At 56.2% G+C, this 20,476-nt stretch overlaps 2 protein-coding genes across 4 annotated transcripts in view; both read left to right on the top strand.

Moving 5' to 3' along the window:
* Window positions 1–18,232, top strand: part of LOC308197743 (uncharacterized protein) — a gene marked incomplete at its 5' end in the record, with an annotated part of 29,446 nt that extends 11,214 nt beyond the window's left edge. Inside the window, 3 exons of the mRNA XM_080598734.1 lie at window positions 2,221–3,656; window positions 10,844–13,719; window positions 18,118–18,232. Coding sequence (XP_080454860.1) covers window positions 2,221–3,656; window positions 10,844–13,460 — 4,053 coding nt within the window. The 3' untranslated portion in view covers window positions 13,461–13,719; window positions 18,118–18,232. The remainder of the gene's footprint in view (window positions 1–2,220; window positions 3,657–10,843; window positions 13,720–18,117) is intronic.
* Window positions 16,357–20,428, top strand: LOC308198223 (uncharacterized protein). 3 transcript variants are annotated; one of them, XM_080600282.1, is made up of 3 exons: window positions 16,357–18,860; window positions 19,251–19,338; window positions 20,178–20,428. In XM_080600282.1, the coding sequence occupies exon 1, from the start codon at window positions 16,491–16,493 to the stop codon at window positions 18,336–18,338; it is 1,848 nt and encodes a 615-aa protein (XP_080456408.1). In that variant the 5' UTR covers window positions 16,357–16,490; the 3' UTR covers window positions 18,339–18,860; window positions 19,251–19,338; window positions 20,178–20,428. The 3 variants fall into 3 exon arrangements, with proteins under 3 accessions (XP_080456408.1, XP_080456406.1, XP_080456407.1); XM_080600280.1 differs by having other exon boundaries at window positions 19,251–20,428; XM_080600281.1 differs by having other exon boundaries at window positions 16,357–19,338.
* The last annotated feature ends 48 nt before the right edge of the window (window positions 20,429–20,476 follow it).

The raw sequence follows: 20,476 nt of genomic DNA, 5'->3' as shown, positions 1-20,476 counted from the left end.
AGCAATTCCAGAGAGACACAAATCACTGCAACGTGCTGGGGCTTGGCCCAGTGCAGTTGCTCACCACCCGCTGACCGATGCCCAGCCTGTCCCCGAGCAGCCGGTACCCCACAGTACTTGTCCAGCATGACGCCATACGGTACGGAATACCCCTTTGGCCAGTTGGGGTCAGCTGTCCTGCTTCTGTCCCCTCCCAGCTCCTGCTGCACGCCCAGCCTGCGTGCTGGTAGGACAGAGCGAGAAGCTGAAAAGTCCTTGGCTTAGTGTAAGCACTGCTCTGCAACCAGTCAAACAGCAGCGTGTTATCAACATTACTCTCATCCTAAATCCAAAGCACAGCACCCTACCAGCTACTAGGAGGAAAATTAGCTCTATCCTAGCCAAAACCAGGACGCACCACAGCACACGGTATGGAATATCCCTTTGGCCAGTTGGGGTCACCTGTCCTGCTTCTGTCCCCTCCCAGCTCCTCCTGCACGCCCAGCCTCCTCACTGGCAGGGCAGCGTGAGAAGCTGAAACGTCCTTGACTCAGTGTAAGCACTGCTCTTCAACAATTCAAACAAGCAGAAGACATTTCTTCTCAGAAAGAGTGGTCAGGCATTGGAACGGGTTGCCCAGGGAGGTGGTGGCGTCACCGTCCCTGGGGGTGTTGAGTGCTGACTGGAGTGCTGCAGTGACTGGCTATCCGCTCTTCAGAAGGGCCAGGCAGCAGAGGACGGGTGATGGTGTGGCTCTCTGTATTAGAGAGTGTTTGGATGTTGTGGAACTCGAGACTGGGAATGGCAAGGTTGCGTCCCTATGGGTTAGGATCAGCGGGAAGGCCAACAAGGCAGGCATCCTGGTCGGGGTCTGTTATAGTCCGCCAGACCAGGATGAGGAGACGGATGAGGAGTTCTACAGGCAGCTGGCAGCAGCTGCGAAATCGCCAGCACTTGTTCTCGTGGGGGACTTCAACTTCCCAGACATATCCTGGAAATACAATACAGCTCAGAGGAAGCAGTCTAGGAGGTTTCTGGAGAACGTGGAAGATAACTTCCTGACGCAGCTGGTTAGTGAGCCTATTAGGGGAGGTGCCCCGCTAGACCTTCTGTTCACAAACAGAGAAGGGCTGGTGGGAGTTGTCGTGGGCAGAGTGACCACGAAATGGTAGAGTTCTCTGTTCTTGGCGAAGTCAGGAGGGGGATCAGTTAAACTGCTGTCTTGTTTACCAAAAAGGTTGTTAGGCATTGGAATGGGCTGCCCAGGGAAGTGGTTGAGTCACCACCCCTGGAGGTCTTTCAAAGACGTTTAGATGTAGAGCTTAGTGATATGGTTTAGTGGAGGACTTGTTAGTGTTAGGTCAGAGGTTGGACTCGGTGATCTTGGAAGTCTCTTCCAACCTCAATGATTCTGTCATTCTGTGTGATTCTGTGTTCAAGGAAAGGTTGGACGTGGTGCGTAGGAACGTGGTTTAGTGGGTGACATTGGTAGCAGGGTGATGGTTGGACCGGATGATCTTGGAGGTCTTTTCCAACCTGAATGTTTCTATGATTCTATGTTACGCTGATGAGAGGCTAGAGCCTGAGCTGGAAAAGATCATATGGAACATGAGGAACAAGGTAGGCAGGGCTGCAATTTGCAAGGTCCTGCATTTTTGCCACCTAAGCTTACCCATAAAAGTGGCCTAAAAAAGAAAAAAAAAAAAAACAAAAACGGAGAGGGACTCCACCAGGGAGTGTGGCCATGGAACCATGAATCATGGCTTTGAACAAACGGAGGGGAGATTTCGATTAGATGTGACGTGGGGAAGAAATTCTTCACTCAGAGCGCAAAGCGCACCTGGGCATTATGGCTGAAGATGCACCTTACTTCTGTTCTTTTCCATAAAGAACAGAATGAAATTACCTAAAAACCAGTGTTAAAAATAAAGCCAGGGCACAGGATGGGAGGTGCGGGGCAGTCCCTGTGGCCGAGGGGCAGCCTTTCTCTCTGGCAAGCCAAATGGCCCGGGGGAGCCAGCCCCACAAAAGGGGCCCTCAGGCGACCCCCCCCACAGCCCTCCTCCTCCTTCCACATGAGGGCATCGTCCAGGCTACCCCCAACAAAGCCGCCCAAAGTTGGCCAATCACGGGCCGTTTCATCACAGCGGCTTGCTGACGTCACAATGGCCACCACTGCCCCGCCTTTGCCGTGGGCCCTATAAAAGAGGCCCCCCTGCCGCTGGCCCGCCACTCGCTCAGCTACTAGGTCCTCTGACAGCCAGCATCCGCGGCAGGAGGAAGACCGGAAGCAGCAAGGCGAGAGGCAGCCCTCGTTGGTGTGAGAGGACAGCGATGCAGTCCCAGCAAGCACCAACAAGGACGGCAGGTGATGAGAAGGAGAAGCGTCATGGGCGAAGGCAGAGCGCCGGCGGCACAAAAGGCACCAGTGCCCAAGGGAGCTCTGGCGCGCAGCCCCCAGACGCTTACAGGCGGTACCATTGGCACCGCAATGACGCGGGGAACAGGCAGGCCCCTCAAGCACACAGCGACAGGGGGCCTGGGCCTTCTCCTAGTCACAACGGCGGCGTGAGGCAAAGGCAAGAACATCAGCCAGAGAGCCGCAAGGAGCACAGGCGTGATCATAGCGCGCGACACAGTGTGGGACCCAAGCATGGCCATACACGGGATGGCAGCGTCGGGCCTACAAATGGAAACGAAGCGCAGAGTGGCACGGGACCTCGGCGTGGAAGAGAACGAGCCCGTGGTTCGGCACCCCGGCCTGAAAAGTCTCCTGAACAAAGGCATCGCGTGCGGCCAGGCCCCAGCAAGGACGGGCTCAAACCTGAGCAACTCCAAGCCGCGCGCCGTCCTTCCCCCAATGCAGAGAGCGACTCGGGCCATGGGCCTTACGATTCACGCAATAGTCGCGTGGGGCGAAGGCGGGAACATCGGCCAGACAGCCGCACAGAGCAGAGGCGTGCCCGTAGTCCACAACGCAGCGTGGGACGCAGACACGGCCAGAAAGAAGACGGCAGCGTCGGACCCACGAAGGGAAATCCACCGCAGAGTGGCACGGGACCTACGCGTGGAAGTGAACGAGCCTGTGGTTCGTCACCCCAGCGGGAAAGGTCTCCTGATCAGAGGGATCGCGTGCGGCCAGGCCCCAGCAAGGACGGGCTCAAACACCGGCAACTCCAAGCCGTGCGCCGTCCTTCCCCCAATGCAGAGAGCGACTCGGGGCATGGACCTTCCAACTGTAGCAATGATGGCATGGGGAAAAGGCGGGAACATCGGCCAGACAGCCGCACGGAGCAGAGGCGTGCCCGTAGTCCACAACGCAGCGTGGGACGCAGACACGGCCAGAAAGAAGACGGCAGCGTCGGACCCACGATCGGAAATCCACCGCAGAGTGGCACGGGACCTACGCGTGGAAGCAAACGAGCCCGTGGTTCGTCACCCCGGCGGGAAAGGTCTCCTGATCGAAGGGATCGCGTGCGGCCAGTCCCCAGCAAGGACGGGCTCAAACATCGGCAACTCCAAGCCGTGCGCCGTCCTTCCCCCAAAGCAGACAGCGACTCGGGGCATGGACCTTCCAACTGTCGCAACAACGGCATGGGGAAAAGGCGGGAACATCGGCCAGACAGCCGCACAGAGCAGAGGCGAGCCTCTCAAGCAAGCCCGGACACCTCTAAGCGGTACCGCTGGCACCGCAATGATGCGGGGAACAGGCCATCCCCTCAAACACACAGTGACAGGGGGCCTGGGCCTTCCCGTAGTGGCAACGGTGGCGCGAGGCAAAGAGAGAAACATCAGCCAGAGAGCCGCGGGGAGCACAGGCGTGCCTATCACAGGGAAGACAGTGCGGGACCCAGCCAGGGCCACAAAACAGGCAGCAGCGTCAGACCCACGCGTGAAAATCAACCCGACAGTGGCACGGGACCAAGGCGTGGGACTGGACGACCCCCTGGTTCGGCACCCTGGCCTGAAAACATGCCAGATGGAAGGCATCCCGTTTGGGCAGTCCCGGGCAAGGACTGGCTTATCCTTCTGCCCAACACCGTGGAGCCCATGGAGCTGGATCCACCAGCAGACGTGGAGGAACCAATGGAAGTGGATCCACCTCCACCAGAACAGACCTGGGACTCCCGCAGCAGGTCTCTGCTCTCTGCTCTCCAAGCGCGCAAACAGCGTCGCAGGCGTGCCCGGCCAGCTCCCTACTCGTTGTCACGCAGGCTCCATCCCAAGCACTAGCTTGGAGCCACCGAATGTCACGGACATCCCGCAGGATTACCTGCAAGACATCCTGGCAATAAACCACTCTGTTGCTGATTCTCAGGGCTTGCGTGAGTGCTTCTTTCCCATCCGGCAGCCCTTGTGCGAGAGGTGGCAGCCCTTCTGCATAGAGCCTCGAGGAAGAGCACAAGAGAGGACCCAGCTCCCTTCGGGCTGCTGCGCTGGGGTGACAGGAGGAGTCCCCGAGGACCACCATGCACCTTTAACATTTGTGAAAATAAATTGAGGGGTGAAAATAGGAGTGTGTAAGTGATTATGGGTGGCTAATTTCTTATATTAGGAGTGAGTTTCTATAGCTGAGTAATTGGCAACGACAGATGTGGAGAAGGCTGAGGTACTCAGCAACATCTTTGCCTCCACCTGCACTGGTAGGCGGGCTTCTCAAGTCTTTCATTTCCCTGAACCCGTAGATGGAGGCTGGGGGATCAAAGTCCCACCCACTGTAAGGGAAGAGCAGGCTCGAGACCACCTGGTGAATCTAAAGAGGTGCAAGTCGAGGCGACCGGCTCTGGGGCAGACGCGTGCTGCAGCGGAGCGCGGGATCGGGACAGGCAGGGCTATTATTCGGGCATCAAGCCTATGTGAGGGAGCCGCCAGGCACCGGCAGCCCTCGTGAGGGAGGCTGACGAGGCGTAGGCGGAGCCAGCAGCGTCAGCGACAGCGTCAGCGGCGGGCCTTTTAAATCGGGCACCACCGCCATTTCAGAGCCACTTGCCGAGGCGACCGGCTCCGGGGCAGACGCGTGCTGCAGCGGAGCGCGGGATCGGGACAGGCAGGGCTATTTTTCGGGCATCGAGCCTACGTGAGGGAGCCGCCAGGCACCGGCAGCCCTCGTGAGTCTACCCAGGAGGATGCCTAGGGCGAGGAAGCCGACTCCACGCCTCAAGACTGCCTCCACCAAGAAAGACAGAAGGGTGATCGTAGTAGGCGACTCCCTCCTCAGGGGAACGGAGGGCCCTATTTGTCGGCCTGACCCCACACATAGGGAAGTCTGCTGCCTCCCTGGGGCCAGGGTCAGAGACGTTACCAGGAAGCTTCCCAACCTGGTTCGCCCCTCTGACTATTACCCGCTTTTGATAGTCCAGGCTGGCAGTGACGATGTTGAAAAGAGAAGCCTCAAGGCTATCAAACAGGACTTTAGGGGGCTGGGACGATTGGTGGAGGGAGCGGGAGTGCAGGTGGTGTTTTCTTCTATCCCTACGGGGGAAGGGAGAGGCACGGAGAGGACACGGAAAGCTCGCGTGGTTAATAGGTGGCTCAGAGGCTGGTGCCAGCACAGAAATTTTGTTTTTTTTCACCATGGGGAGCTTTACTCGGCACCCGGCCTGGTGGCCCCAGACGGGTCCCTATCTCCAAGGGGAAAACGGATCCTAGGCCAGTAGCTGGCGGGGCTCATAGAGAGCGCTTTAAACTAGGTAAGAAGGGGGACGGGGCTCAAACAAGGCTTGTTGGAGCTGTGCCGGGGGAAACAATGGCTAGGCCGGGGAAGAAGGCGATGGCCCAGCTGAAGTGCATCTACACTAATGCACGCAGTATGGGTAACAAACAGGAGGAGCTGGAAGCCATCGTGCAGCAGGCAGGCTACGACTTGGTTGCCATCACGGAGACGTGGTGGGACCGCTCCCACGACTGGAGTGCTGCAATGCCTGGATATCGGCTCTTCAGGAGGGACAGGCAGCACAGACGGGGTGGTGGCGTGGCTCTCTACATTAGAGAATCTTTCGATGTTGTGGAACTCCAGGCTGGGAATGGTAAGGTTGAATCCCTGTGGGTTAGGATCCGCGGGAAGGCCGGCAAGGCTAGCTTCCTGGTGGGGGTCTGTTATAGACCGCCGAACCAGGATGAGGAGACGGATGAGGAGTTTTATAGGCAACTGACAGAAGTTGCAAAATCGTCAGCGCTTGTCCTCGTGGGGGACTTCAACTTCCCGGACATATCCTGGAAACACAACACGGCACAGAGAAAGCAGTCTAGGAGGTTTCTGGAGAGCGTGGGAGATAGCTTCCTGACGCAGCTGGTCAGTGAACCTACCAGGGGTGGTGCCCCGCTAGACCTTCTCTTCACAAACAGAGAAGGGCTGGTGGGAGATGTGGTGGTCGGAAACTGTCTTGGGCAGAGTGACCACGAAATGGTAGAGTTCTCTATTCTTGGTGAGGCGAGGAAAGGGACCAGTAAAACTGCTGTCTTGGACTTCCGGAGGGCTGACTTTGAGCTGCTCAGGACGCTGGTTGGCCGAGTCCCTTGGGAGGCGGTTCTGAAGGGCAGAGGAGTCCAGAAAGGCTGGGCGCTCCTCAAGAAGGAAATCGTGATGGCACAGGAGCGGTCCGTCCCCACGTGTCCAAAGACGAGCCGGCGTGGAAAAAGACCGGCCTGGCTCAACAGAGAGTTGCGGCTTGTGCTTAGCAGAAAAAAGAGGGTTTATAATCTTTGGAAAAAAGGGCGGGCCACTGACGAGGACTACAAGGATGTAGCGAGGCTGTGCAGGGAGAAAATTAGAAAGGCCAAAGCTCATCTGGAGCTCAATCTGGCTACTGCCGTTAAAGACAACAAAAAATCCTTTTACAAATATATCAACGTGAAACGGAGGACTAAGGAGAATCTCCATCCTTTACTGGATGCGATGGGAAACCTAGTTACTAATGATGAGGAAAAAGCTGAGGTGCTTAATGCCGCCTTTGCCTCAGTCTTTAGCGGCAATACCGGTTGTTCTCTGGATACCCAGTGCCTTGAGCTGGTGGAAGGGGATGGGGAGCAGGATGTGGCCTTCGCTATCCATGAGGAAATGGTTGGCGACCTGCTACGGAGCTTGGATGTGCGCAAGTCGATGGGGCCGGATGGGATGCACCCGAGGGTACTGAAAGAACTGGCGGAGGAGCTGGCCGAGCCGCTTTCCATCATTTATCGGCAGTCCTGGCTATCGGGGGAGGTCCCAGTCGACTGGCGGCTAGCCAATGTGATGCCCATCTATAAGAAGGGCTGCAGGGCATACCCGGGGAACTATAGGCTTGTCAGTTTGACCTCAGTGCCAGGAAAGCTCATGGAGCAGATTATCTTGAGGGTCATCACGCGGCACTTGCAGGGCAAGCAGGCGATCAGGCCCAGTCAGCATGGGTTTATGAAAGGTAGGTCCTGCTTGACGAACCTGATCTCCTTCTATGACCAAGTGATGCGCTTGGTGGATGAGGGAAAGGCTGTGGATGTGGTCTACCTTGACTTCAGTAAGGCTTTTGACACCGTTCCCCACAACATTCTCCTCAAGAAACTGGCTGCTCGGGGCTTGGACTGGCGTACGCTTCGCTGGGTTAGAAACTGGCTGGATGGCCGGGCCCAGAGAGTTGTGGTGAATGGAGTCAAATCCGGTTGGAGGCTGGTCACTAGTGGTGTCCCCCAGGGCTCGGTACTGGGGCCGGTCCTCTTTAATATCTTTATCGATGATCTGGATGAGGGCGTCCAGTGCACCCTCAGTAAGTTTGCAGATGACACCAAGCTAAGTGCGTGTGTCGATCTGCTCGAGGGCAGGAAGGCTCTGCAGGAGGATCTGGATAGGCTGGAGCGATGGGCTGAGGTCAACTGTATGAAGTTCAACAAGGCCAAGTGCCGGGTCCTGCACCTGGGGCGTAACAACCCCAAGCAGCCCTACAGGCTGGGAGAAGAGTGATTGGAAAGCTGCCTGGCCGAGAAGGACCTGGGAGTATTGGTTGATAGTCGGCTGAATATGAGCCAGCAGTGTGCCCAGGTGGCCAAGAAGGCCAAGAGCATCCTGGCTTGCATAAGAAGCAGTGTGGCCAGCAGGTCTAGGGAAGTGATTGTGCCCCTGTACTCGGCTCTGGTGAGGCCGCACCTCGAGTACTGTGTTCAGTTTTGGGCCCCTCGCTACAGGAAGGACATGGACGTGCTCGAGCGAGTCCAGAGAAGGGCGACCAAGCTGGTGAGGGGTCTGGAGAACAAGTCTTACGAGGAGCGGCTGAGGGAGCTGGGCTCGTTCAGCCTGGAGAAGAGGAGGCTCAGGGGCGACCTCATCGCTCTCTATGGGTACCTTAAAGGAGGCTGTAAAGAGGTGGGCGTTGGCCTGTTCTCCTACGTGCCTGGTGACAGGACGAGGGGGAATGGGCGAAAGTTGCGACAGGGGAGTTTTAGGTTGGATGTTAGGAAGTACTTCTTTACCGAAAGGGTTATTAAGCATTGGAACGGGCTGCCCAGGGAGGTGGTGGAGTCACCATCCCTGGAGGTCTTTAAAAGACGTTTAGATGTAGCCCTTAGTGATATGGTTTAGTGTAGGACTTGTTAGTGTTAGGGCTGAGGTTGGACTAGATGATCTTGGAGGTCTCTTCCAACCTAGAAATCTGTGATACTGTGATACTGTGAAGTGTATGGGGCCTGATGACATGAATCCCAGGGTGCGGAGGGAACTGGCTGATGTAGCTGCCAAGCCTCTCTCCATCCTAGTTGAAAAGTCCTGGCGGTCAGGCGATGTCTCTGGTGAGTGGAAAAGGGGAAACATCACACCCCTTTTTAGAAAGGGATGAGAAAGTCAGGTCGTTTAGAAAGCAGAGGAACTCCTACTCAGACTGGGGAGGGAGGAGAAGACGAGATAGGCTACTCCAAAGTGGCTGGGCCATCAGAGGAACAGGAAGACGAAGTAGAAGATATCATAAGGGCATCAAGAACTACCCGAGGCCGATACCAGCGTGAGCCTAACTGGGAATGAGTGGCAAAAGCACCCTATTGTGACTGGCCCGGATGCTCCGTGCATCCTTGGCATAGGCTACCTCAGGAGAGGATATTTCAAGGACCTTTTCTCTTCAGGGAGCCAATATATGCAGGGGACCGCCGGAGATGATTTTTCCCACTTGTTCACTCTCCCTTTCTCCTTCACCTGCCTCTTCTCAGCCACTTGCCGAGGCGATCGGCTCCGGGGCAGACGCGTTCTGCAGCGGAGCGGGGGATCGGGACAGGCAGGGCTTTTTTTCCGACATCGAGGCCGCTCGAGGGAGCCGCCAGGACCCGGCAGCCCCCGCGAGGGAGGCTAACGAGGCGTAGGCGGAGCCAGTAGCGCCCCCTCCCCGGCCGTTCAAAAGCAGCCCCTAGGGAGCGCGAGTGACCAGGAGCGCGGCGACCAGGGCGGGCAAACAGGGCGCGGCCCGTCAGAAGGGTGGGGGCGGCAGTTCGCGCAGGCAGGGCGAGCAGGGAGGGTGGAGAGGGCAGAGTTTCCCCCTGCCCATAAGAACAACATCTTTAACGGCTGTTGACTGCTAGCCGGGCTGCGATGGTCTTCACCAGGCAGAGTACTTTCTCTAGAAAGTCTGTGGCCACCCACACTGACTGCCTGCTCAACAATGCGGCAGTTCAGGTCTCTGGGTGCAGGGACTGCCTGAGCCTGTTGCTGCCATCTGAGGGAGGCAGAGGCGCTGTGTGTGTGAGGTGCGAGCAGGTGGATGACCTGGTCCGCCCGGTGGCAGAACTCAAAGAGGAGGTGGAGAGGTTGAGGGCTATTAGGGAGTGTGAGCGGGAGATAGACTGGTGGAGTGACTCCCTGCAGGGCCTGAAGGAGAGGTACGGGGGTGAGATACCCCAAATGGGGATGGACCCCCTGCCCTGTCGCTGTCGGGCAGAGGGAGGCAACCTAGAAGTTGAGGAGGGATGGAGACAGGTCCCTGCTCGACCTTTCAGGCAACGCCCCCCCTACTGGCCCCGCCTTCCCAGGTGCCCTTACGTAACAGATTTGAGGCCCTGGAGCTTGAGAGACCGGTGGGTGAGGACGAGGTAGAAAGGCTACCCAGGAGGATGCCTAGGGCGAGGAAGCCGACTCCACGCCTCAAGACTGCCTCCACCAAGAAAGACAGAAGGGTGATCGTAGTAGGCGACTCCCTTCTCAGGGGAACAGAGGGCCCTGTTTGTCGACCTGACCCTACCCGCAGGGAAGTCTGCTGCCTCCCTGGGGCCAGGGTCAGGGATATTGCCAGGAAGCTTCCCTACCTGGTTCGCCCCTCTGACTACTACCCTCTTTTGATAGTCCAGGCTGGCAGTGATGATCTTGAAGAGAGAAGCCTGAAGGCTATCAAACGGGACTTTAGGGGACTGGGACGGTTAGTGGATGGAGCGGGAGTACAGGTGGTGTTTTCATCTATCCCTGCAGTAGCAGGGAGGGGTACCGAGAGGACACGGAAAGCCCACCTGATTAAAACATGGCTCAGAGGCTGGTGCCAACACAGAACTTTTGGGTTTTTTGACCATGGGGCGCTTTACTCGGCACCCGGCCTGATGGCCGCAGATGGGTCCCTGTCTCTAAGGGGAAAACGGATCCTAGCCCAGGAGCTGGCAGGGCTCGCTGAGAGGGCTTTAAACTAGGAAAGAAGGGGGATGGGGCTGAAAGAAGGCTTGTTGGAGCTGTGCCGGGGGGAACAATGGCAAAGCCGGGGAAGAAGGCAATGGCCCGACTGAAGTGCATCTACACTAATGCACGCAGCATGGGCAACAAACAGGAGGAGCTGGATGCCATCGTGCAGCGGGAAGGCTATGACTTGGTTGCCATCACGGAAACGTGGTGGGACCACTCTCATGACTGGAGTGCTGCAATGTCTGGCTATAGGCTCTTCAGTAGGGACAGGCTGCACAGAAGGGGTGGTGGTGTGGCTGTCTATATTAGAGAGTGTTTAGATGTTGAGGAACTTGAGGCTGGGAATGATAAGGTTGAGTCCCTATGGGTTAGGATCAGCGGGAAGGCCAACAAGGCAAGCATCCTGGTGGGGGTCTGTTATAGACCGCCGAACCAGGATGAGGAGACTGATGAGGAGTTCTACAGGCAGCTGGCAGAAGCCGCGAAATCGTCAGCGCTTGTTCTCGTGGGGGACTTCAACTTCCCAGACATATCCTGGAAGCACAACACAGCCCAGAGAAAGCAGTCTAGGAGGTTTCTGGAGAGCGTGGAAGATAACTTCCTGACGCAGCTGGTTAGAGAGCCTACCAGGGGAGGAGCCCCGCTAGACCTTCTGTTCACAAACAGTGACGGACTGGTGGGAGATGTGGTGGTTGAGAGCTGTCTTGGGCAGAGTGACCACGAAATGGTTCAGTCCTCTATTCTTGGCGAAGTCAGGAAGGGGACCAGTAAAACCGCTGTCTTGGACTTCCGAAGGGCTGACTTTGAGCTGTTCAGGACACTGGTTGGCAGAGTCCCTTGGGAGGAGGTTCTGAAGGGCAAAGGAGTCCAGGAAGGCTGGGCACTCCTCAAGAAGGAAATCTTAATGGCTCAGGAGCGGTCTGTCCCCACGTGCCCAAAGACGAGCCGACGCGGAACTAGACCGGCCTGGCTGAGCAGAGAGTTGTGGCTCGAGCTTAGGAGAAAAAGGAGGGTTTATAATCTTTGGAAAAGAGGGGGGGCTACTCAGGAGGACTATAAGGATGTTGCGAGGCTGTTTAGGGACAAAATTAGAAAGGCCAAAGTTCATCTGGAGCTCAATCTGGCTACTGCCGTTAAAGATAACAAAAAACGTTTTTACAAATACATCAACGCAAAAAGGAGGACTAAGGAGAATCTCCATCCTTTACTGGATGCGGGGGGAAACTTAGTTACAAAAGATGAGGAAAAGGCTGAGGTGCTCAATGCTTTCTTTGCCTCAGTCTTTAGCGGCAAGACCGGTTGTTCTCTGGATACCTCGTACCCTGAGCTGGTGGAAGGGGATGGGGAGCAGGCTGTGGCCCTCACTATCCATGAGGAAATGGTTGGCGACCTGCTACAACACTTGGATGTACACAAGTCGATGGGGCCGGATGGGATCCACCCGAGGGTACTGAGCGAACTGGCGGAGGAGCTGGCCGAGCCGCTTTCCGTTATTTATCGGCAGTCCTGGCTATCAGGGGAGGTCCCAGTCGACTGGCGGCTAGCAAATGTGACGCCCATCTACAAGAAGGGCCGGAGGGTAGACCCGGGGAACTATAGGCCTGTTAGCTTGACCTCAGTGCCAGGGAAGCTCATGGAGCAGATTATCTTGAATGTCATCACGCGGCACTTGCAGGGCAAGCAGGCGATCAGGCCCAGTCAGCATGGGTTTATGAAAGGTAGGTCCTGCTTGACGAACCTGATCTCCTTCTATGACCAAGTGATGCGCTTGGTGGATGAGGGAAAGGCTGTGGATGTGGTCTACCTTGACTTCAGTAAGGCTTTTGACACCGTTCCCCACAACATTCTCCTCAAGAAACTGGCTGCTCGGGGCTTGGACTGGCGTACGCTTCGCTGGGTTAGAAACTGGCTGGATGGCCGGGCCCAGAGAGTTGTGGTGAATGGAGTCAAATCCGGTTGGAGGCCGGTCACTAGTGGTGTCCCCCAGGGCTCGGTACTGGGGCCGGTCCTCTTTAATATCTTTATCGATGATCTGGATGAGGGCGTCCAGTGCACCCTCAGTAAGTTTGCAGATGACACCAAGCTAAGTGCGTGTGTCGATCTGCTCGAGGGCAGGAAGGCTCTGCAGGAGGATCTGGATAGGCTGGAGCGATGGGCTGAGGTCAACTGTATGAAGTTCAACAAGGCCAAGTGCCGGGTCCTGCACCTGGGGCGTAACAACCCCAAGCAGCGCTACAGGCTGGGAGAAGAGTGGTTGGAAAGCTGCCTGGCCGAGAAGGACCTGGGAGTACTGGTTGATAGGCAGCTGAATATGAGCCAGCAGTGTGCTCAGGTGGCCAAGAAGGCCAAGAGCATCCTGGCTTGCATAAGAAGCAGTGTGGCCAGCAGGTCTAAGGAGGTGATTGTCCCCCTGTACTCGGCTCTGGTGAGGCCGCACCTCGAGTACTGTGTTCAGTTTTGGGCCCCTCGCTACAAGAAGGACATGGAGGTGCTCGAGAGAGTCCAGAGAAGGGCAACGAAGCTGGTGAGGGGTCTGGAGAACAAGTCTTACGAGGAGCGGCTGAGGGAGCTGGGGTTGTTTAGCCTGGAGAAGAGGAGGCTCAGGGGCGACCTCATCGCTCTCTATGGGTACCTTAAAGGAGGCTGTAGAGAGGTGGGGGTTGGTCTATTCTCCCACGTGCCTGGTGACAGGACGAGGGGGAATGGGCGAAAGTTGCGCCAGGGGAGGTTTAGGTTGGATGTTAGGAAGAACTTCTTTACTGAAAGGGTTGTTAGGCATTGGAATGGACTGCCCAGAGAGGTGGTTGAGTCACCATCCCTGGAGGTCTTTAGAAGACGTTTAGATGTAGCCCTTAGTGATATGGTTTAGTGTAGGACTTGTTAGTGTTAGGGCTGAGGTTGGACTAGATGATCTTGGAGGTCTCTTCCAACCTAGACGATTCTGTGATTCTGTGATTCTCCTCCAGGCTAGTTACGATAGCTCTTCAGGTCTTTCAATATCCTGTGGATGTTCAGACCAGCATGTTCTTATTGTAACATCTCCTGAGCGCGCTTCAGGTGTTGTCCAAGGTTAACCACCTACTTAGGAATGCCATCCAGAGATCTGTTCTGAGGCAGAAGAGTTATGAGTGGCAGGCAGTGTTGGAGGATATGGGCAGGCATCTAGAGCAGTGGACACCTCCAGTGCTTTGGAAATTCACCCCTGAACAGGTGCAAAATCCTAAAAAAATGGAAGAATGAAGGGCTTGAAAAAGGTGTGTCATCGCCCTAGCAATTCCAGAGAGACACAAATCACTGCAACGTGCTGGGGCTTGGCCCAGTGCAGTTGCTCACCACCCGCTGACCGATGCCCAGCCTGTCCCCGAGCAGCCGGTACCCCACAGTACTTGTCCAGCATGACGCCATACGGTACGGAATACCCCTTTGGCCAGTTGGGGTCAGCTGTCCTGCTTCTGTCCCCTCCCAGCTCCTGCTGCACGCCCAGCCTGCGTGCTGGTAGGACAGAGCGAGAAGCTGAAAAGTCCTTGGCTTAGTGTAAGCACTGCTCTGCAACCAGTCAAACAGCAGCGTGTTATCAACATTACTCTCATCCTAAATCCAAAGCACAGCACCCTACCAGCTACTAGGAGGAAAATTAGCTCTATCCTAGCCAAAACCAGGACGCACCACAGCACACGGTATGGAATATCCCTTTGGCCAGTTGGGGTCACCTGTCCTGCTTCTGTCCCCTCCCAGCTCCTCCTGCACGCCCAGCCTCCTCACTGGCAGGGCAGCGTGAGAAGCTGAAACGTCCTTGACTCAGTGTAAGCACTGCTCTTCAACAATTCAAACAAGCAGAAGACATTTCTTCTCAGAAAGAGTGGTCAGGCATTGGAACGGGTTGCCCAGGGAGGTGGTGGCGTCACCGTCCCTGGGGGTGTTGAGTGCTGACTGGAGTGCTGCAGTGACTGGCTATCCGCTCTTCAGAAGGGCCAGGCAGCAGAGGACGGGTGATGGTGTGGCTCTCTGTATTAGAGAGTGTTTGGATGTTGTGGAACTCGAGACTGGGAATGGCAAGGTTGCGTCCCTATGGGTTAGGATCAGCGGGAAGGCCAACAAGGCAGGCATCCTGGTCGGGGTCTGTTATAGTCCGCCAGACCAGGATGAGGAGACGGATGAGGAGTTCTACAGGCAGCTGGCAGCAGCTGCGAAATCGCCAGCACTTGTTCTCGTGGGGGACTTCAACTTCCCAGACATATCCTGGAAATACAATACAGCTCAGAGGAAGCAGTCTAGGAGGTTTCTGGAGAACGTGGAAGATAACTTCCTGACGCAGCTGGTTAGTGAGCCTATTAGGGGAGGTGCCCCGCTAGACCTTCTGTTCACAAACAGAGAAGGGCTGGTGGGAGTTGTCGTGGGCAGAGTGACCACGAAATGGTAGAGTTCTCTGTTCTTGGCGAAGTCAGGAGGGGGATCAGTTAAACTGCTGTCTTGTTTACCAAAAGGGTTGTTAGGCATTGGAATGGGCTGCCCAGGGAAGTGGTTGAGTCACCACCCCTGGAGGTCTTTCAAAGACGTTTAGATGTAGAGCTTAGTGATATGGTTTAGTGGAGGACTTGTTAGTGTTAGGTCAGAGGTTGGACTCGGTGATCTTGGAAGTCTCTTCCAACCTCAATGATTCTGTCATTCTGTGTGATTCTGTGTTCAAGGAAAGGTTGGACGTGGTGCGTAGGAACGTGGTTTAGTGGGTGACATTGGTAGCAGGGTGATGGTTGGACCGGATGATCTTGGAGGTCTTTTCCAACCTGAATGTTTCTATGATTCTATGTTACGCTGATGAGAGGCTAGAGCCTGAGCTGGAAAAGATCATATGGAACATGAGGAACAAGGTAGGCAGGGCTGCAATTTGCAAGGTCCTGCATTTTTGCCACCTAAGCTTACCCATAAAAGTGGCCTAAAAAAGAAAAAAAAAAAAACAAAAACGGAGAGGGACTCCACCAGGGAGTGTGGCCATGGAACCATGAATCATGGCTTTGAACAAACGGAGGGGAGATTTCGATTAGATGTGACGTGGGGAAGAAATTCTTCACTCAGAGCGCAAAGCGCACCTGGGCATTAGGGCTGAAGATGCACCTTACTTCTGTTCTTTTCCATAAAGAACAGAATGAAATTACCTAAAAACCAGTGTTAAAAATAAAGCCAGGGCACAGGATGGGAGGTGCGGGGCAGTCCCTGTGGCCGAGGGGCAGCCTTTCTCTCTGGCAAGCCAAATGGCCCGGGGGAGCCAGCCCCACAAAAGGGGCCCTCAGGCGACCCCCCCACAGCCCTCCTCCTCCTTCCACATGAGGGCATCGTCCAGGCTACCCCCAACAAAGCCGCCCAAAGTTGGCCAATCACGGGCCGTTTCATCACAGCGGCTTGCTGACGTCACAATGGCCACCACTGCCCCGCCTTTGCCGTGGGCCCTATAAAAGAGGCCCCCCTGCCGCTGGCCCGCCACTCGCTCAGCTACTAGGTCCTCTGACAGCCAGCATCCGCGGCAGGAGGAAGACCGGAAGCAGCAAGGCGAGAGGCAGCCCTCGTTGGTGTGAGAGGACAGCGATGCAGTCCCAGCAAGCACCAACAAGGACGGCAGGTGATGAGAAGGAGAAGCGTCATGGGCGAAGGCAGAGCGCCGGCGGCACAAAAGGCACCAGTGCCCAAGGGAGCTCTGGCGCGCAGCCCCCAGACGCTTACAGGCGGTACCATTGGCACCGCAATGACGCGGGGAACAGGCAGGCCCCTCAAGCACACAGCGACAGGGGGCCTGGGCCTTCTCCTAGTCACAACGGCGGCGTGAGGCAAAGGCAAGAACATCAGCCAGAGAGCCGCAAGGAGCACAGGCGTGATCATAGCGCGCGACACAGTGTGGGACCCAAGCATGGCCATACACGGGATGGCAGCGTCGGGCCTACAAATGGAAACGAAGCGCAGAGTGGCACGGGACCTCGGCGTGGAAGAGAACGAGCCCGTGGTTCGGCACCCCGGCCTGAAAAGTCTCCTGAACAAAGGCATCGCGTGCGGCCAGGCCCCAGCAAGGACGGGCTCAAACCTGAGCAACTCCAAGCCGCGCGCCGTCCTTCCCCCAATGCAGAGAGCGACTCGGGCCATGGGCCTTACGATTCACGCAATAGTCGCGTGGGGCGAAGGCGGGAACATCGGCCAGACAGCCGCACAGAGCAGAGGCGTGCCCGTAGTCCACAACGCAGCGTGGGACGCAGACACGGCCAGAAAGAAGACGGCAGCGTCGGACCCACGAAGGGAAATCCACCGCAGAGTGGCACGGGACCTACGCGTGGAAGTGAACGAGCCTGTGGTTCGTCACCCCAGCGGGAAAGGTCTCCTGATCAGAGGGATCGCGTGCGGCCAGGCCCCAGCAAGGACGGGCTCAAACACCGGCAACTCCAAGCCGTGCGCCGTCCTTCCCCCAATGCAGAGAGCGACTCGGGGCATGGACCTTCCAACTGTAGCAATGATGGCATGGGGAAAAGGCGGGAACATCGGCCAGACAGCCGCACGGAGCAGAGGCGTGCCCGTAGTCCACAACGCAGCGTGGGACGAAGACACGGCCAGAAAGAAGACGGCAGCGTCGGACCCACGATCGGAAATCCACCGCAGAGTGGCACGGGACCTACGCGTGGAAGCAAACGAGCCCGTGGTTCGTCACCCCGGCGGGAAAGGTCTCCTGATCGAAGGGATCGCGTGCGGCCAGTCCCCAGCAAGGACGGGCTCAAACATCGGCAACTCCAAGCCGTGCGCCGTCCTTCCCCCAAAGCAGACAGCGACTCGGGGCATGGACCTTCCAACTGTCGCAACAACGGCATGGGGAAAAGGCGGGAACATCGGCCAGACAGCCGCACAGAGCAGAGGCGAGCCTCTCAAGCAAGCCCGGACACCTCTAAGCGGTACCGCTGGCACCGTAATGATGCGGGGAACAGGCCATCCCCTCAAACACACAGTGACAGGGGGCCTGGGCCTTCCCGTAGTGGCAACGGTGGCGCGAGGCAAAGAGAGGAACATCAGCCAGAGAGCCGCGGGGAGCACAGGCGTGCCTATCACAGGGAAGACAGTGCGGGACCCAGCCAGGGCCACAAAACAGGCAGCAGCGTCAGACCCACGCGTGAAAATCAACCCGACAGTGGCACGGGACCAAGGCGTGGGACTGGACGACCCCCTGGTTCGGCACCCTGGCCTGAAAACATGCCAGATGGAAGGCATCCCGTTTGGGCAGTCCCGGGCAAGGACTGGCTTATCCTTCTGCCCAACACCGTGGAGCCCATGGAGCTGGATCCACCAGCAGACGTGGAGGAACCAATGGAAGTGGATCCACCTCCACCAGAACAGACCTGGGACTCCCGCAGCAGGTCTCTGCTCTCTGCTCTCCAAGCGCGCAAACAGCGTCGCAGGCGTGCCCGGCCAGCTCCCTACTCGTTGTCACGCAGGCTCCATCCCAAGCACTAGCTTGGAGCCACCGAATGTCACGGACATCCCGCAGGATTACCTGCAAGACATCCTGGCAATAAACCACTCTGTTGCTGATTCTCAGGGCTTGCGTGAGTGCTTCTTTCCCATCCGGCAGCCCTTGTGCGAGAGGTGGCAGCCCTTCTGCATAGAGCCTCGAGGAAGAGCACAAGAGAGGACCCAGCTCCCTTCGGGCTGCTGCGCTGGGGTGACAGGAGGAGTCCCCGAGGACCACCATGCACCTTTAACATTTGTGAAAATAAATTGAGGGGTGAAAATAGGAGTGTGTAAGTGATTATGGGTGGCTAATTTCTTATATTAGGAGTGAGTTTCTATAGCTGAGTAATTGGCAACGACAGATGTGGAGAAGGCTGAGGTACTCAGCAACATCTTTGCCTCCACCTGCACTGGTAGGCGGGCTTCTCAAGTCTTTCATTTCCCTGAACCCGTAGATGGAGGCTGGGGGATCAAAGTCCCACCCACTGTAAGGGAAGAGCAGGCTCGAGACCACCTGGTGAATCTAAACAGGTGCAAGTCTATGGGGCCTGATGACATGAATCCCAGGGTGCGGAGGGAACTGGCTGATGTAGCTGCCAAGCCTCTCTCCATCCTAGCTGAAAAGTCCTGGTGGTCAGACGATGTCCCTGGTGAGTGGAAAAATGGAAGTGTTATGCCCTTACTCTTCAACAATTAACGAACTGAACAAGGAGCACTACCCTTCAACAACTAAAACAATTCGGAGACATTTCTTACCAAAAAGTGTGGTCAGGCGTTGGAATGGCTTGCTCAGGTAAGCGGTCCAGTCACCGTCCCTGGGGGTGTTCAAGGAAAGGTTGGACATGGTCCTTAGGGACGTGATTTAGTGGGTGACATTGGTAGTAAGGGTGATGGTTGGACCAGATGATCTGGAAGGCTTTTTTTACGACCTTAATTTTTGTATGATTCTATGAGATTACAATAACCTTGCATCCTTTTGTGTTTATTCTGTGGATCAAATTATGCTGTGGCCATAACAAACACATGCAAGCTTTCGTTTTTTCAGAGAGATTTTAAAACAGCAAGCTTCAGCCACAGCCTCTCCGCTCTGTGTCCAGCCAAAAGTGATGTGTGCTGTTTCCTTTCTCAGTAGTTGCTGTCAGCTGGACTAATTCCATTCATTATTCCCTGCAAGCCACCACAGGGCTTTCAGACGGCAGCAGTGTTTAGTCAGTGGCTCGGGTCTGAGATGAATGCCCCTGAACTGCTGCAGCCGTGGAGAAATGGCACAGGTACATCCACAGAGGCTCTGCTGCAAAAAAGTAACTGGGTGAGAGCTAAGTGGAAATGGGCACCAGCAAAAGGGGAGTGAAACACTTGAGGTGCTGAGAGGACACAAAGTGTAGGTGACAGCACTGTTTGAGTTCTGAAACAAGGCGTCCCAGGGAATAACAGTGGTATGAGCAAGGATTACTTTTGTCGGTCTCCGATGCTGTTTGCAGGTTTTTGGGACAGGACCTGAGATACAGGTTGTATGTGCACACAGGGAGAACGCTCCTGCTGCTGAGTGGCTGTGGGATGCAGTCAGTTTCCATCTCAGACCCTCTCCTCTCTGGGCAGAGCTCAACCTTGTTGGTAAAGACCTGGGAATGGGCCTCCATGGGGACAAAAGAGCCTCCGGTGGCTTCAGCCCCTCCCTGAGCTCCTGTGCGCCTACAGGGGCTGGGGGCTGGCAGGGCCCGGGCAGTGGGGCAGTTTGAGAGGTTCAGCCCTTCTTGGAAGAAACTGGAGCTGAGCCGAAGGCGCTGGTGCAGCCGCCTGACTTGGCTCACCAGCAGCAGCGAGGGGAGGACGCGGGGGAGATGGGCATGTTCTGCAAGCTGCTTTTTGCTCCCCGTGCCAAGCCTTCGCCTTAGGGCTGGCTCGTGTCCTGCCTGCATCGGATCCAAGTAAATGTTAAACCCTTTGTGGGGCTGCCAAAGAGAAGGGAGTTGGGGGGGGGAGGACGAAAGGAACGGCAGAGGCTGGATGGCATTTTCCTGGGGCTGTTGCGCATCCCCAGGATATGTGGACACGCCAGAAACCATTCTCATTACTTGGAAAATCACTGCTTTATTGTTACCCTTTCCAGATAAATTTCATTCCCTCATCAATCCTAGATAAAAGTCTGAATGTTACAGCAGCTCTCTGGATAATGCCAGAACAGATGTGTCAGTCAGCAGAAGAAAAACTTGCTACTGATTAAAGGTTGGGGTGCTCTGCACGTGCTCAGCCCAGTTGCTGTATGAAGTTCTCAAACATACCTCTGCCAACTGGGCAGTTCCCTGTTCTTGAAGGAGAAATTCAAAGCCTGGGCAGCCCTTCAGGCCTGCTGGATTGCCATGAGATGATGGGTGCTTGTGGGAGCATGGTCTTTGTTCAGAAAGGTAA

The sequence above is a fragment of the Anser brachyrhynchus genome (genome assembly GCF_964034855.1).
Source record: "Anser brachyrhynchus genome assembly, chromosome: 7".
Classification (NCBI taxonomy): domain Eukaryota; kingdom Metazoa; phylum Chordata; class Aves; order Anseriformes; family Anatidae; genus Anser; species Anser brachyrhynchus.
This window is presented reverse-complemented; position numbering and strand designations above follow the sequence as displayed.

Excerpts from the sequence above, each read along its gene's own strand:
- LOC308198223 (XM_080600282.1), top strand. The coding sequence starts at position 16,491 with ATGGCCATACACGGGATGGCAGCGTCGGGCCTACAAATGGAAACGAAG.